The sequence below is a fragment of the Strongylocentrotus purpuratus genome, unplaced genomic scaffold (assembly GCF_000002235.5).
Source record: "Strongylocentrotus purpuratus isolate Spur 01 unplaced genomic scaffold, Spur_5.0 spur5_scaffold_16, whole genome shotgun sequence".
Classification (NCBI taxonomy): Eukaryota; Metazoa; Echinodermata; class Echinoidea; order Camarodonta; family Strongylocentrotidae; genus Strongylocentrotus; species Strongylocentrotus purpuratus.
The window spans coordinates 7,932,215-7,943,852 of record NW_022145601.1 but is presented as its reverse complement, the minus strand read 5'-3'; the positions used below and the strand labels follow the sequence as shown (position 1 = coordinate 7,943,852).

The following is an 11,638-nucleotide window of genomic DNA, read 5'->3' as shown; positions in this document are numbered from 1 at the left end:
TATCATGACGTCATATAATCATGTTTATTCATGTTCATACGCTACCATAGAGATATATACTTAGTAGCAGGGAGGTTCAACTCCGCTTCTGCATCCGTCTAGCAATGGGGAGATTTTGGAGGGTCAAAAGTGCACACTGCTTCCACTTTTCATGTATTAGCCTATGAAGACGACAAATTTTTAGTGCACCAGCGAAATGGGGATTTTGGACTGCGCGTAGCGCGCAAAATATTTAAATTAAAATTTTGAATATTCATGACTCTTTTCCACTTATTAGCATATTATCGCAATGAAAAAAAGACAATGCGCATGCGTTACTATATCGCCATAATCTTTAATTGGGCTAGCCTTTGGACAAGGCCTCGCGCGCTGCTTGTCTGCCGAGCAGGGTCTGAAAATAGACTAACGCAGTGTGGCTTTACAGCAGTGATCGCTGGACCGAGCCGCTTCAGCGGCTTGGCCTTTGCTAAATTGCGGAGCTCATCATTATGTGCATATGCATGAGGGCCTTACATATACAGCAGCTAGTGATGATCGTGGCCAATCCTAATTGTTTTAACCGCGCGGTGTTTAAAATGGCTTCGTCCATGAAATTGTGGGGGAATCGGTATTCAAATGTACTAAAAAAATAAAATAATATCTAGTTCAATTTCGAAAAAAATATGAATTTATCAAAAACAATATTCTACTTATTGACTAGGGTATTTATTATTTTGCTACTTTAGTAGATTTATAGTAAAATTTTGTTCCCTTGTTTTTCATTTTAAAGGTAATACAAAGTTTTGGTATAGGGTCATGAATTTGGTTCAAATGAACATATTGGAAGCATATGCGATCCTACAATATTAAGTAATCGTTGTCGCTGTTGAAATCGAGTCTAAAGTTATGAAATTGTAAATGATAAACTCTTTAAGTTGTATAGCTCCCTCTCAAGGTCAAGATATTAATTAAGCTATAGAACAATGTTTTTTGACTAAAATCGACCGATTAGCTATTCCCGTTTGGAAATTATATATTTCAACTACATATTCTGAGATTTTCATTGTCGCAGCTACTATTGTACGGCCGCTATTTGAAATTCATCAAATTTACCGGGAGCACCGGTAAATTTTTATATTCAATTTTTCTCGAAAGCAGAGGTGTTTTAGGGGCTAAATTTTCTAGTGCTTTTAATACACCCACAGGGGCATCCAAATATATGAAAATTGTAAAGAATCACTATCCACCCATTTTTTAAATTTCCCAAAACTTTGTATTACCTTTAACCTACGCATAGTGGTTCGCACGATCAGCTGGTCGGAATTGTTATTGTACAACACTCGAATATCTGTGTACGTGTGAAAACGATGCGTTCATGGAGCTTTGAATTTGCAGGGCTAGCTGAGCTAGCTGCATGCAAGTGAATTAAAATAATGAAAAGGACATCAAATTCTGGTAATTCTGCTTAGGTCTATAATGTAATAGATGTGCAAAAAAGGGTAGATATCTTCTATGCAGTACATTCTGCATGGTTCCTGTGCAAGAGTTTTCCTAGCTATTTCTTATACTGAAGATATCATTTTATTGTGTGTGACAAGTTTGGTTCACATTCCTTCATTAAAGAAATAAGAGGTGAAACGATAACTTCAATGGACAGTGCAGTGCGGTGTGAGTAGTACCTCCCGGCCCCCGAACTCTGGGCAGCTTCGGGAGTAGACGCCGATCATGGGGATGGTGTGCTGGCAGCGACTGTGGTCGTCCGCACAAAGAAGTCCTTGCACAGTGAAATGGCTTGAAAAATCGCAGATTTGCCATAACCCGTTGGAAGATTAACAAATACATCTTCACCTTTCACTGCTGATTTTATAGCTTTTGATTGTAACTCCTTAAAAGATGATAATTTCAACCTTTCGACCGCATATTCAAGGCTCTTTGATAAGAGATCTCCTTCGTCGTTCTGTAACCGCTCAAAAATGTATTTATGATTATACATGTTGATAATGAATATGCATGAAGTTTTCTCGAATCGTCTACTCTGATTGGTGCGTCGGATTGGAAGGGGCGGTTTGGCCGGCTTTCTGGGTAAGATACTTTGCATCTAATTATCTCCTGATTCGGGAGCGGAAATATAATACAAAACAAAAGAAATAAACTACAACAACCACTCAGGTTAGTAAAGGCCGAGCTGCTGACGCACCTCGTCCCACAGATCACAGTCGTCGCGCGATTAGTCTATGTATTCAGGCGCGTTTAGGGAAATACAGCACGAGTGCCTTGACTAAAGACTATAATTGGGCCGGATAAATGTAGAACAAAGGTCATGCAGAGTTGTGGAGGTGTGTGTGTTGGGGGGAGGGGAGGTGGGGGGGGGGGGGGGGGGGTAATAAACTTTTAAATGGTTGACTTAGTTAGGGCCACAAACTTCACTGTCACCAGGATGGAAAGTACATTTTAAAAAATTCAGTTCAGTTAAAAGGCAAAAATAATGACCCCATTTCACTGTTGTACCTCAATTCATTTTTACCTCTTTTTTTTTGTTTGTTTATTAACTTAAATAGTTTTTAGATCAGAAAAACTGCACTGATCATGTAACTGTTGTCGATCACGAAAACCCAATAAATTCAGTCAGACACAAGCTTTTACGGGAGTTGTCAATCTTTATTTTACGTCTCCGTATCCATCCATGTAACTCCGTGAAAACTGTATGACAAAGACAAAAATTGCAAGCATAATAAGTAAATATGCAAATGAATCTAACCACAACTGCAATGCTTCAATACGTTATCAAATAAGGAAATGAGCATTTATATCGATTACAGCTTCGATCGATCACAGAATCATCTACGCAAAATAATCTTGGCTATAAACCCTTGCCAATCGTTATAATCATTATGTCATACAATTTATAAGGCTTCCATGGCTCCTTGTAACTTGACAGCCTAACTAAATTGAATCAACTCCAATGACGAAAGAATAATGACTTTTCATTGCCCCACATATGCCTTTCTATGTAAGTAGAAAGTGTAGATCCTTCCAGACCCTTCCTTGTAAACTTCATTTATCTTTGTCCTAAATTACCCTAATACAAGTACTTTCATAACTATGATAAATGAAACCTGTCTCATACAGTCATAAGTCATATATATCAGTCATTACTCTTCACTTTATCCAATATTTCATAAATGAATTTACCGTTCTACGTAAATTCCTACACAGTCGCACATTACACGTGTACATGAACGTATCGCTACATACAGCCAGACTTGGCTTTATATCCAAATTAATCTTCATAATCCTTTACATAACAGCACTTAATTGCAAGCAAACATCATATATATAAATATACTGACCTCTGTGCCCTTTTGTGAACTGAATATCCCTCAGAATACGATTTTTGACAAATCAAAACATTCGGTATCAAACAAACTCAGCTTGCTCCATCGAACCAAAAATCAGCTGCCACTAGAGGGCGACAAATTTCTGAGCAAGTCAACGTCATCTACATGGCTCCTTTAAATCAGTTGAAAAACTGAAACTAATTTACCCTCTATAGGTATTTCTTTGCCAGTTATTAACCGAAAAATTCCACAGAGATCAAAAAGTTGTACAGTACGTACTTCACATTATATACATGCATGATATTACATCAAGCCAAAGTATGCAAATTAATATATGGAATATCATTCAACAAGTAAATTTTCACATTTTAGTAAAAATAACAAGGTTCTGACCACTGGTCTGGAATATCAGATGGAATGTAATCTATGTCACCAATTATCAAGAAATAACATGTAAGTATTAAATTCCTATCAAACCGTTTTAAATGAGCACAAGCACATTTACAAATTCTTAGAGATCCGAACTGGTGTAAATTCACTGATTGCCCTGTAGTCATGAAAAAACTATGACTTCCTTATACACACAAGTGAACATTGAAAATGACAAAAACAACTTATTGACCAATTGTCATTTTCATAGGCCAAAAAAAACAACACTTGAATTCTTCCGATTTCTGGACACTATACCTGTACTCCTTTCAAATCAAATTGAAATACTCAAAGGTTAGCATCAACCTGCATAAATAATTTGCCGTTGACTTGAACGGGTATGACAAACTTACTGAATGCAAACTATCCAGAAATTCTACTCCTTCAGTGCGCAGAAGAATTTACAACTCTAAACCATGAAAAATAATTAATGGTTGAATTGCCCAACCTTGCTTACAAATTGATTCTGAAATCAGAATCATACTTAGGTTTTCTTCAAAGCAATACATTTCTAGTCTTTACTTTCAGACTTCTTGTCAAGCCTAAACTGAAAATAAAAAATTTCCAGTTATCGTAATTCAAACCAGACAAAAAACAATATCATGCATAAATTAGTCTTAGTCTTTCCTACAGACCCTTCATGCAAAATAGACCATTTTTAAAGTCAGGCCCAACATTGCGCATAGCTTAATTTTGGATGTCAGATACAAATCGCACCAAAACCCTAGTCTTTAAATTAAGACCCAGATCAAAGTAAAAAGTACTAGTCTCTCAATTCAGTCTCAAATGTACAAGAAATTAGTCTTTGAGTTCAGACCCAAAGAAAATGTGAGTCTCTAGTCTCTGAGTTCAGACCTTCATTTGGTCCAGTTCAAATAAATTCAGGAGTTCATGTATCATTTTTTAATGTCTCAATGTCATCTTCATCCATATATGATATAAACATGACTTCAGGTCATAAATTTCCTTTAAACGAGTGAAATTAAAAATAATCTTCGCAAAGTTACGCTATGGCTCCTTGTCCGGAATTACTCCTGGTCTTCCTGTGGGACAAGTAATATTAGTTTATGAATCGGACGCTCAAGGTAAGAACATGGGGTAGTTCGCTTTCCTACTGCATTCAGTTTCTGTTCACCCATTGCGATCTTAACCTTACGAACATGCTTATCATCCGAGGGATAAGTTTCCGTAATCCTACCCATTGGCCATGCGTTTCTAGGAGCATTGTTATCCTTAACAACGACCACATCTCCGACTCTCAGATTTCGTTGTGGAACAGTCCATTTCTGTCTCGTTTGCAGGTTGTGAAGGAACTCTTTCCTCCAACGGCTCCAGAATTCATTGAGTAGATGTTGAACCCTTCTCCATCGTCTCCTGGAATACAGGTCAACCCGCTGGAAGCATCCCGGGGGAGGAAGAATGATGCAAGTCTTCATAGTTAAGAGATGATTCGGGGTCAGCGGTACAGGATACATAGGGTCACTCAGATTGTCCGTCGTCAGTGGTCTGCTGTTGACAATTGCAGCTGCTTCATACATCAGAGTGCGTAGAGACTCGTCATCTAGTTGTCTTCCAGAATGATGCAGCAACGTATCCAGCACAGTGCGAACGGATCTGATCAGTCTTTCCCACGCTCCCCCCATATGGCTTGCAGAGGGAACGTTGAATTTGAACTCAACATAGTCACATCCATCATTCAGTAGAATGTTCTGGACCTTGGCATGGTCCATTTCCTTCCAGGCTCTCTGAAATTCAGATGCAGCTCCTACAAAGTTTGTGCCTCTGTCGCATCTCAGTTGGCGTACTGGACCTCTAATGGCTACGAAACGTCGATATGCCTGGATGAATGAGTCTGTGTTCATGCTGTTGAGGGTTTCAATATGCACAGCTCTGGATGCCATGCATGTAAATAAAAGTCCATATCTCTTTAATTCCTTCCTACCCTCCTTTATCAACCAAGGTCCAAAACAATCCATTCCAGAAAATGTGAATGGTGATTCTGGTGTGAGTCTGTCAGTGGGTAGATCGGACATCTTCTGAGTCAAAGTAGGACGGCGCAGTCTATTGCAGATGACGCATGAACGTATATACTTTGACACTCTACTGCTACCTCCAATTAACCAGAATCCATTTTGCCTGATCTGGTTAAGTGTCATACCCCTTCCTTGGTGTGCAGTCTGCTCATGACAATGACGTATTATGAGTTCAGTCATGTGATGTTTCCGAGGAAGGATTACTGGATGCTTCATCTCATATGGCTCATCGCATTTACGAATGCGTCCTCCAATTCGCAGGATTCCCTGGTCATCTAAGAAGGGGTCGAGCTGATGGAGTCGACTGCTTCTTTTCATCTGACGAGTTTTCTTTCTGTTAGTCAAGTCATTTCCTCTCTGAATAGCAGTTAGGGTCTGGATTTCATCTGGAAAGGCTTCCCTCTGTACCATTCTTACTATCTCTATCTCGGCCTTCTGCAGGTATTCTAGATTGATGCTCTTCTCCTCAGAAAGTTTGCACTGTCTTCTGGTACGTTTCTTATGGCAACGTTGTCTCAGGCAAGAGATGAATAGCAAACAATTAGCAACTGCTCTCTTAGCCTTGTTCCAAGTCGAAAATCGATTCAGTCTACTGGAATCAAGGCTATCCGTACTGGTCTGAGAAGTATGAACCTGAGATTTCTTCAACTCAGGATCGTCATCTTCTATGTCGAACATCTCTCCTTCATTGGACTCATTGGAAAACGTCTCCTTCCACAGAAACTCAGGACCGTGTAGCCACTTGGAATCTCTTAACTGGGGTACAAGCAGACCTCTCGAGCCTTCATCAGCAGGATTCTCCTTTGATTCCACATGTCTCCATTGTGATGCAGAGGAGTGACGTCGAATCTGATGAACTCTGTTTGCCACAAAGACATGGAAACGTTTCTCTGAGTTCTTGATATACCCAAGAACTACATTGCTGTCAGTCCAGAATGTATGCGTAGCCTCATCAAGTCGTAGTTCTGCATCCAAGAAGGTTTTGACCTTAACAGCAATGACTGCTGCTGTCAATTCTAAACGGGGAATTGTTACCAGTTTCAGCGGTGCTACTCTAGCCTTTCCAACGACGAGGGAGCAATGAACTCGTCCTTCAGCATTAGTGACTCTCAGATAAGTACACTGTCCATATCCACTGGTACTTGCATCAGCAAAATGATGATATTCTACTGACTTCACCTCTCCAAATTCAGTTGGTTTGTAGCATCTGTTGATTGATATGGTGGGGAGTATAAGCAAGTCAGTTCTCCATCTATCCCATCGTTCCCTCAAATGGTCAGGAAGAGGGTCATCCCAGTCCTTTGATGAGTTGCATAGCTCCTGTAGAATTCGTTTGCCTGTCAAGACGACTGGAGCTATCAGACCCAATGGGTCATATATGGACATTACTGTAGACAATACTCCTCGACGGGTGAGAGGTTTATCTTGAAGGGTGAGTCTGAAATTGAATGTGTCTGACTCAACGCACCACTGGACACCAAGAGCCCTCTCAATGGGTAAGTCGTCACTTTGAATGTTGATTTCTCTCACATTCTTGGCTCTGTCTTTCTCTGGTACAGAATTCAGCACATCTCTGTCGTTGGATACAAACTTGTGCATGTGTAAGCCACCCTTTTCACACAGCAGCCTGGTTCTGGTGATCAATTGTATCACTTCTTGAGCTGTAGACATCGACTTGAGTCCATCATCAACGTAGAAGTCTCTATGAATGAAATTCTTGACGTCCTCTCCAAATTCAGCGGCATTATCTGTCGCTAGTTGTCGCAGCCCAAAGTTAGCACACCCAGGTGATGACCCAGCTCCAAAGAGATGCACTGTCATGCGGTACACACTTGGATCCTCTTCAAGGTTTCCACCTTTCCACCACAGGAATCTTAGATAGTCTCTATCTTCTTCGTTCACCTTGAACTGATGAAACATTTCTTGTATATCGCATATGAATGCAATATTCTCAAGTCGAAATCGACATAGCACCCCGGTGAGCTTGTTTGTGAGGTCCGGCCCAGTGAGTAGGTGACTGTTCAAAGAATGACTTCTGTATTGTGCACTGCCGTCAAATACAACTCTTAACTTGTTGGGTTGCACTACACCATGATGTGGTATGTACCAGGTAGCACCCACAGTATCAGTCATTGGAGCAGTCTCGGCATATCCTTTGTTGATAAGCGTCTCCATCACTTCTGTATACTTCCTTTGGTATTCTATGTTGTGTCTGAACTTCTTCTCCAGATGTACAAGTCTCGACCATGCTTGGGCTTTGTTGTTCGGGAGTTGAGGTCTTTCATCCTTAAAAGGAAGCGGCATCTCATAGTGACCATCACTCATGTGTATTCCTTTATTCATGATGTCAAGGAATTTGATGTCATTCTGGGAGAAAGCCGTCCCTTCTACACTTGTATCAGTGAAGTCAGCTTCCATTATACTCTTCACTAGTAAGGGTGTGATCTCTTCCTTGGTTGTCACCCTTTCAGAAAGGAAGACTTCCTTTCTGTCTATCACCAATGTCTCTGGAATTTCTCTTGTCATCAAACGGTGACTGATGCCAATACGGTCGTCATTCTTGCGGTTGTAGTCACTACGTATTGTTCCTACAATACTCCATCCAAGGTCGGTTCGTATGCCATATGGTCCATTGTTGAATGGTGCAGGAATCACATCTCTCGGCAACAAGGCTCTCGCACAGTCATAACCAAACAATAGGCCTATGTCACAATCTTGTAGTGGAATGAGCTTGCTGCTAAGATCACGCAGGTGAGGAATGGACTTAGCAGTCTCTGGAGTTGGTACATGTGTCCGGTCAGCCGGCATGATGTCACGTGTGTACGTCGGTGGTAAGATTAATTTGTCCTTGCCATCATGTGCGCGTACACGCAGTCCATACACACGTTCACTGTTTATTCGTTGGTCCTTCATGGATAGCGTGGATAGCTGTAAGTTGACCTTAGTCCCATGTAGCCCCATTTCGTCCTTAATGGATGTGAGTAGGAAAGTTGTATCTGACTGAGTATCCAGCAGGGCGTATGTCAAAGTTTCACCAACACTGTCCTTATGTGACAACCATACAGGAACAATCATCGAGCTTTTGAGTGTTTCTTGTCCATTACTTTTCCTTGCAATGTGTGAGCTTGATGACCTCACTTCATCTTGGGTTGTATCTTGATTTGAAGGTTGAGCGTTAACCCTCACCCAGTCTTTAACATGGAGTGCTGTTGGGTGTCTCCTTTTACACTCCTTACAAGTGCTTCTCTTCTTGCACTCGTTTGATCGATGACCAACCTTTAGACACCCATAGCACAAGCCCCTTTCAACGATAAATTTCTTCTTCTCTGCCATCTCCCATGCTGAAAAGGTAGGGCACTCTTCCAAGGAGTGTGGCTTCTTGCAGACCAAGCAGGATACAGTCCATTGCTGCTTTCTATCACCCATTCCTTTCTGATTCCTACTGCTAGTGGCATCAGTTGCTAATGTTCTGACTTCTGATACTGCTGCCTTTCCTCTCTCGTATCTTGTTTCCCTCAATCCATAAACAGAGGTGATGGGACAACAAGCAATCTTTGACTCCTCCTCGATGAAACGTGCAAACAGCTTGAAAGGAGGAAAGCTGCCATTGCTGTCTGCCCATTGATAAGCCTTCCTGGACCAGCGTACAACTAACCATTCAGGTAACTTGGTCAGGATCTTACGAATTTCACAGTCGTCATTCAGATGATGAAGGTTCTGAATTTTGTCCATTGCTGTAACACACTGCCGTAGGAAATCAGAGAACTTCCTCAAACCAGGTGCATCCTTTGTGGCTATTCGAGGCCATCTCTCCATCTTGTCTCGAAAGGCTTTAGCTATGACAAAGGAATTTCCGTACCGTTCTTCCAAAGCCTTTCTGGCATCATGATATGCTGTTTCGTTGTCGATCAGAGCATATCCCTTTACTAGCTCTAGGGGTTGACCCTTCAGGTACTTTTCAAGGTAGAAGAACCTGTCCATAGGCGTGATGCCACTGCGATCAATTAAAACGTCGAAGGCGTGTTTCCAACCTGGATACAAGAGGGGATTGCCATCAAATGAAGTCGGTTCAGGTAGAGGCAATCGTGAGGCTCTCAACTGTTCTGCAAAGAGACTCAAAGGGTCAATGGGTGAAGTCTCATGAACAGGCGGATCAACAGGTGATGGTGGATCAACAGGTGATGGTTCATCGAAAGTGACTGCTTGCCTCACAGATGCATCATCGCTCTTTTCATCTTCCTTTAGAACAATCATTCTGTCAAGAGTGCTTTTCATGATTGAACTGTGTTCTTTCTCAACTTCCTCTAATTTGTCCTCACTATCATCAGCTATCTCGGAGGACAATCGTAACTCAGCGAGGTTCTCCTGCCCATTGATGACAGTGTCCATCAGTACTTGTAACCCATCTCGAAGAGCCTTGACATCAGAAAAACCAACATCATCTATTAGTGCAGCTCTTAGCTTGTTGGCCTTACGTCGCCAGGAGGTCACACTGCTTCTGAAGTTCTTAGTCTTCAGATCGAGCTGGTATTCGATGCTCCTTTCTGTGGGGACTGACTGTCGCTTCTGCGGAGCAGGTTGTTCTTCAGTCATGATTAACAGGTGTCTCTGTAGCTTCCCAGTCTCGGCAGAACAAGGAATCTTCTGGTAGGGATTCACTGTGGGAGAGTTTTCACTGTAACTGTTGTCGATCACGAAAACCCAATAAATTCAGTCAGACACAAGCTTTTACGGGAGTTGTCAATCTTTATTTTACGTCTCCGTATCCATCCATGTAACTCCGTGAAAACTGTATGACAAAGACAAAAATTGCAAGCATAATAAGTAAATATGCAAATGAATCTAACCACAACTGCAATGCTTCAATACGTTATCAAATAAGGAAATGAGCATTTATATCGATTACAGCTTCGATCGATCACAGAATCATCTACGCAAAATAATCTTGGCTATAAACCCTTGCCAATCGTTATAATCATTATGTCATACAATTTATAAGGCTTCCATGGCTCCTTGTAACTTGACAGCCTAACTAAATTGAATCAACTCCAATGACGAAAGAATAATGACTTTTCATTGCCCCACATATGCCTTTCTATGTAAGTAGAAAGTGTAGATCCTTCCAGACCCTTCCTTGTAAACTTCATTTATCTTTGTCCTAAATTACCCTAATACAAGTACTTTCATAACTATGATAAATGAAACCTGTCTCATACAGTCATAAGTCATATATATCAGTCATTACTCTTCACTTTATCCAATATTTCATAAATGAATTTACCGTTCTACGTAAATTCCTACACAGTCGCACATTACACGTGTACATGAACGTATCGCTACATACAGCCAGACTTGGCTTTATATCCAAATTAATCTTCATAATCCTTTACATAACAGCACTTAATTGCAAGCAAACATCATATATATAAATATACTGACCTCTGTGCCCTTTTGTGAACTGAATATCCCTCAGAATACGATTTTTGACAATCAAAACATTCGGTATCAAACAAACTCAGCTTGCTCCATCGAACCAAAAATCAGCTGCCACTAGAGGGCGACAAATTTCTGAGCAAGTCAACGTCATCTACAGATCATTTAGCCGACTTAACAAGTGATATATTAATATTTTTAGTGTCCAAATAATGAATCATTCTCACCTCGACTTCAATGTTCTTCATATTGTGCCCCATCCCCAATGAAATTTAAATTTTTGCATTCGTCGTCACTGATTTGGGGGAAATTTGCCCCCCCCCCCCCAACAGTAACATTTTCAATACAGGGACCCCTTCCAATATTGACATTTCCATAGGCTCTATTAACCTCCCTCCCCATCCACACCCCAATTACCTATATGCT

The 11,638-nt window shown here is 40.9% G+C and overlaps 1 protein-coding gene and 1 long non-coding RNA gene across 2 annotated transcripts; both read right to left on the bottom strand.

Annotated features, from left to right (window-relative positions):
- Positions 1–2,616: 2,616 nt before the first annotated feature.
- On the bottom strand, positions 2,617–4,678 carry LOC115924482. The gene is made up of 2 exons (XR_004064327.1): positions 3,330–4,678; positions 2,617–2,679 (listed from the first exon to the last, which is right to left on the bottom strand). It is a non-coding gene; the product is annotated as an uncharacterized LOC115924482 (long non-coding RNA).
- Positions 4,679–4,774: 96 nt separating this feature from the next.
- On the bottom strand, positions 4,775–11,268 carry LOC100888342. The gene is made up of 2 exons (XM_030987700.1): positions 11,219–11,268; positions 4,775–10,568 (listed from the first exon to the last, which is right to left on the bottom strand). Exon 2 carries the CDS (start codon positions 10,370–10,372, stop codon positions 4,775–4,777), a length of 5,598 nt encoding a protein of 1,865 aa, XP_030843560.1. The 5' UTR covers positions 10,373–10,568; positions 11,219–11,268.
- Positions 11,269–11,638: the final 370 nt, after the last annotated feature.

What these genes read in the sequence shown, in the direction of transcription:
- LOC100888342 (XM_030987700.1), bottom strand. Translation starts at nt 10,372, where the DNA reads ATGACTGAAGAACAACCTGCTCCGCAGAAGCGACAGTCAGTCCCCACA.